Source organism: Adiantum capillus-veneris, chromosome 2, assembly GCF_014529385.1.
Source record: "Adiantum capillus-veneris isolate H3 chromosome 2, ASM1452938v2, whole genome shotgun sequence".
Lineage (NCBI taxonomy): Eukaryota > Viridiplantae > Streptophyta > Polypodiopsida > Polypodiales > Pteridaceae > Adiantum > Adiantum capillus-veneris.
The window spans coordinates 133,272,390-133,277,776 of NC_140932.1; the positions used below are offsets into that span (position 1 = coordinate 133,272,390).

Below are 5,387 nucleotides of genomic sequence, written 5' to 3' on the forward strand. Positions count from 1 at the left end.
TAGAATTCCCTCGAGAGTGTGTACCTGCCCAGCAACTGATTTGTATAAAGCCATAATCCCCAAAATGAGCTCTGTGGGTACCCACCATGACCTGCAGTCGCCGCATCAGTCTAGCTTTGGGTACTGTATCAAAAGCTTTGCGAAAGTCCACAAAGCTACAATATATTGGTTTCCCATGTTACTTGCCCTCCTCAATGATGGCTCGTAGGGTACGGATGAGAGAGAGAGAGAGAGAGAGAGAGAGAGAGAGAGAGAGAGAGAGAGAGAGAGAGAGCAAGGAAAGGAGGGAGAGAGGGCTGGTTAGAGAGAGAGAGAGAGAGAGCAAGGAAAGGAGGGAGAGAGGGCTGGTTACTTTCATAAAGTGTTATGTGTGTGCATATTTGCAAATGTACTTATGCAATGGTGTTGCATATATTCTATCAATATTTCTGACCATCCTTTGCCTCTTTGTTTGGTTTGTTGTGTATTCTAGCTCATTTGCAAACCAATTGTTGGCCAAATATTCTTGAGTAATGGTGTAACATTCTCTGAATGAAAATTGAATGGGCCTTGATACTGCAGAAGGCCTTTTAAGAAGAGGAGACGGGACTATGTCTACTAAAACTTCCAAAGAGTTACTAGCATTAGAGGTGAGTGAAAGCTTCTCAAAAGAAGAGACCGATTATTTCCCTCTCCTTGCTAGGGAGGAAAGAGAGGACTCATCATATGCAAGGGGCGACTTAGCACAGACTCTTGCAGAAATGGAGGAAACATTGTTCATGATGGAGAGGAAATATGCAGCTTTTGTGCGACATGCTATTAATGGTCCAATGGGGAAAGGGCACATTCCTTTAAGTGAAAAGGCATGTTTGGTAGTGGCGCTGCTTTCTTTGTGCCCATGAAGGTGATGTTACTTTTGATGATCGCGATCGCCTACTACATTATATGCAGTATCTGTACTATGTTTAGGGCTCCAGATCAGAATGTGATTGAAGAGTTACATGTTGAACCTAGCATTTCACCCTCTGAAACAGAACACCCTCTGAAACAGAGGGTGAAACAAGTGGGGCAGAGGAGAATGGTTCTGATGCCTTTCAAGAGAGCTACACTCAATTGACAGGAGTGCAAAGATTTGTCATTGTCAAATTGGGGCAATTTCTCTCCAGGATAGTCTTGTTTGTGTTAGGTTTCTACTGGATCAAGGTTACCAGAAGAGACAAAGAGCAAGATGAAAGACTGCTGAAGGCAAGTAGTTACGGGAGCTTTTTTTGATGTTTTCAAAAAATTCTAGGTAAATAGAGGGCGAATTTCACACGATTGAGTGCATCAGATCTTGAAATTGTTTTTTTAAGAAGCTAATCCATTTTTTTGACGGTCCAACATGTCAAAGATGAAAAATGAATTGATTTATTTTCACCTGACTGCCTTAACAGGAGGGAATGATTTTATTGAAGACGGACCTTCGGCTGGGTCCCATTGTTTCATATCATGACTACATTGATATTTTTTATTACATGTCAGCTGCATTTCCCAGCTTTGTTGCAAAGGTACAGAAGTGTTTCACCAATTTTCATGAGAATTTGGGGCTGATGGAAGAGCATTAATGTTGTTTGGGTTCTTACATGTACTGGTGTGTATGATTAACTTAAAAGAGATCAGTACCTAAAATACCTCTCGTGGGTTTGGTCAGGTCTGTCCTTCTCCTTAATGAGTACGTCAAACTGCATACATTCTTTACCTTACTGATTTTGGTCATCCAAAGTACTTATTGCAGCAAATGTCTAGGCTGTGTATATGTTCATCGCGAAGATAAGCCTTCAGATGTCAAGGGTGTTGCAGGTATGCAACTCTTTTATCTTACTGAGTTCTATATTTGGTATAGTGAAGGTTGGTTGATAACTTAGGAAGATTTTTATAATTTGATCACATTCTTTTCAAGATTTAGCTTGTTAAGTGTAGTGGGACAAGCCTAGTGTTTTGCTGTGGGCAGAGAGGAGGGAATATGATGAATATGAAGTGTTTAACAACTGTTCTTTTGGTAATGTGGTCTGACCCCAATGGCTAGCTCCAACTTATTGTGGTCTTTTCAATTGACACATGGTTTCACCATGGACAGGTTGCCTCCTTTTCAATACTCTCTAGAGGCACCCTTAAGGTCTCTGACATGGGTAGAGATTAATAGACTCATTCGTCAGGATCTGATTCAGCTAGACACGAGGAGGACATGGATAGAGCCGTTACAGGAGTTGGGCACAAAGATGGCTTTCTATAGAGAGTATCTTCTCCACCTCAAAGGGGACGGGTTTGTGATTCGACCTAGCTATATGAACACGCATCTTTCTCATGGTTTGCGTTGTGCCATTGGCCAGATATGCACGTCCTCACATCAGCTCGAGATTGAGACTAACAGATTTAGAGGGACGCTAGCAGATAGCAGGATATGCCACTTATGCCATCTAGAGCCAGAGACAGAAGTACATTACATATGTCATTGCACAGTGTACTACGAGATACGAGGCTGTTTTCATTGTCTATTCAAAACAGGTTTTGGGCTTCTATCTAGGGTCATGAGTTATGAGGATCAAAGATGTCTTGGGCTATATCTACTTGAGTTACACAGGCATAGAGAAACTTTACTAAGGAGAGCTGAAGAGAGACAACCCCAGAGACAGATCACAGATTTCTTTACACTAGATATTGTATACCCAGAAGAACAGACAGAGGAGCAGCCAACAGTGGAGAGGCCTACCCGCACTACTGGCATTCTCATAGACCGAGCATTGGAGCTAGGGAGATCTAGACGACCTCGATGAAGAAGAGGAGCTACATAATTTCGAAGGAGGCTACAACAAAGGATTTGAACCATACTCTTTTGTCGTCCAGAGTGCAGATGAAGATGGATCTCTACTCCCCTCCCATATTGTCTTCACATTGTACTGCGTAGTTTAGGATCTCGCAGTATTTATATTTTGTTATCCTAGTGATAGCCGTTTTTCGGCTCTCCGTAATTGCCATAGTGAGTTACCTCACCCTACCAAAATCACCTAAACACTTTTGCTATTCTTACCTTTTCATTGTACATAGGCGTGTGTGAGTTAGGGGGGCTTTTCCCATATCTTCTTAAAACCCTCAGCTAGCTAGTCACTGAGCTAGTTGAGCAAAAAAATAAAAAAAATAAAAAAAATAAAAAAAATATATTATGGCAATTTGTGTGTATATATTTCATTGTACATAGCACCTAAATATAGAAAATTTTCATAATTAGTTTTGTATTTATTTAAATATTTCTACCTAGGTTTGCGTTATTTTCTTATATATGCTATGTACATTTACTCACCATTACCATAATATTTTTACCATTACTCACCATTCTATAAAAAATCATTTCATGCAAGCTTTTCTTATTTTTGGTGTGAATACACTTCAAGGAAAAACCTCAAAAATACCTTTCACCATCAGTCATTGCCTTTCACTAAATTCCTATTTCCTAAAGGTATTTTTTCGTATCTCTTGTAAATCAATATACTTCAATAAAAACAAATGAGGGTCCCTTCATTTGATTCCTTATATTTTTATATATCTCCTTTTTTCATTTTATATTTATATATAGCTAACACTATTCTAAATTCCATGAATAATTTATATATACTATCCTGTTTTTTTTCCATCATATTCATGTATTATATTTATGCATAATCCACAACCATGCATATTTTCAAACCCTTAGAATCAATTAGATCATGCTCTCATGCAAGGAGGGGCTCACCTTTAGAGCCATATGCAAATTCAACAAAAGGGGGCCACTGAAGACTTTTTTGTGAAAGAAAAACAGGTATTTTTGTGGGATTTTTTATATCCATCTCCACTCCGAATTTGAAGCGGTGGTCAAAATCAAAAGTGGAAACCAAGAGCTGAATAATTACCTCAAAAAGTTTGGTGATTTTTGGAGCAACCACCGGTGAGCTATGATTTTTTGAGTGGACGTCAGTCTGTCCACTTTTCTCACAAGTAGCCCATAGTCTTTTCTCACCTCTTTCCACACTTCTACACACACACACACACACACTCATTCCTCTCAATCTCTCACTCAAACCTGCACGTTCCATGGTTTCTCTCACCTTCTTTACCATTAACCTCCCCTCTTACTTCCATAGCTCTCATATGAGCTCTATATGTACATACACCATCTCTATGCCTCTCTCTATTATTTCCAAAGTACAATTTCATCTTACCCCTTCTCTCTATATATAAAATTCAGCATGTAAACCATGCTTAACCTCTGCAAATTGAGAAATCTCATCAACCGAATTGCCATTTTCATCGCGGTAATCAACCTTGACGGCGGTGGCATAAAGAAGAGAGGAAGAAGAAGATGATCGATGGTCATTTTGAGAACCTACACAAGTAAGTACTTCTTCAAGCTTCACTATCACAAGGATTTCTTTACTTCATTCAACCATCCACCTCATTCTACCCTTGTAAATATATTATTAACTTTCTAATGATTACTAACACTAATCACTAACATACTAACACAAAATAGCCATTGACCTAATCATAAAAGACACCTCACCTCAAGACATGTGTATAGTAACTCTCTCTCTCTCTCCTTCCTTAAAAATCTACTTTCACTTTATCTACCATCAATAATGCTCTCTTTTGAGCCCACATCCATGATTCAAGCAGACAAAGAAGGCCCGCAATGTTTTGATATTAAAAAAAAATCATAATCTTGATTTGTTAGCTTGTAATTTAGATTTCCAAAGAATCTTAATGAGGGTCTCCAACCTATAAATAGGTCCCTCTCCTTCTTGTAAAACAACCTCCAATATCTCACATAGCACCCCAACACTCTATGCGTGAGGAGAGACTTAGGTGTAGCAACCACTTTGTGAGCTTCAGTCTTGGTGTGAGAAAATCTTTCAAGCTATACATTGCAAGTGAGAGAGCGTGAGTTTAAAATCTCAAAACCACTATTGTATATATTTCTCCATCATCAATGAATTGAGGTTTGGTGCATCAAAGGCGTGATTCGACGTTCAAATCTTCGTCCTTCCACTTGTGCGATACGGTTTAGTGAATTCAAGGTGACTTGTGTATTTTGAGTTCTATCGTTTGATCTTGTTTTAGAAAGTGTTTTAGTGTATTTTCATTACCAATTTTGTGTCCATAGTAAGAGAGTATTGTGGTGAGAGGTCTCTCACACCCTAAAATATTGTGTGTGTGTGTTGACAATGTTTAACATTCACCAAGCATGGAGTTAGTTTTGTACAAGCTCAACGATAGCATCATAATAGACCATCTCCATTTGCAAGTCATAAATACGGCATTACGCAAGATCCCTTCCTCTCTCTCGTCCATTTTCTCTAGCTCTCCTTGGTTCATTTTGTGTGTGTCTTGTTGTGAGG

The 5,387-nt window shown here is 39.1% G+C and overlaps 1 protein-coding gene across 1 annotated transcript; it reads left to right on the forward strand.

The window, feature by feature from the left end:
* The first annotated feature begins 520 nt into the window (after positions 1-520).
* Positions 521-3,803, forward strand: LOC147463664 (lysophospholipid acyltransferase LPEAT1-like). The gene is made up of 6 exons (XM_086490098.1): positions 521-871; positions 1,014-1,224; positions 1,413-1,526; positions 1,632-1,669; positions 1,754-1,818; positions 1,970-3,803. The coding sequence occupies exons 1-6, from the start codon at positions 543-545 to the stop codon at positions 2,029-2,031; spliced, it is 819 nt and encodes a 272-aa protein (XP_086346224.1). The 5' UTR covers positions 521-542; the 3' UTR covers positions 2,032-3,803.
* The last annotated feature ends 1,584 nt before the right edge of the window (positions 3,804-5,387 follow it).

What these genes read in the sequence shown, in the direction of transcription:
- LOC147463664 (XM_086490098.1), top strand. Translation starts at nt 543, where the DNA reads ATGGGCCTTGATACTGCAGAAGGCCTTTTAAGAAGAGGAGACGGGACT. An exon ending in GTAGTGGCGCTGCTTTCTTT is followed by an intron (nt 872 to 1,013) that starts GTGCCCATGAAG and finishes CCTCTGAAACAG; the next exon opens with AACACCCTCTGAAACAGAGG. An exon ending in CCTCTCGTGGGTTTGGTCAG is followed by an intron (nt 1,670 to 1,753) that starts GTCTGTCCTTCT and finishes TACTTATTGCAG; the next exon opens with CAAATGTCTAGGCTGTGTAT.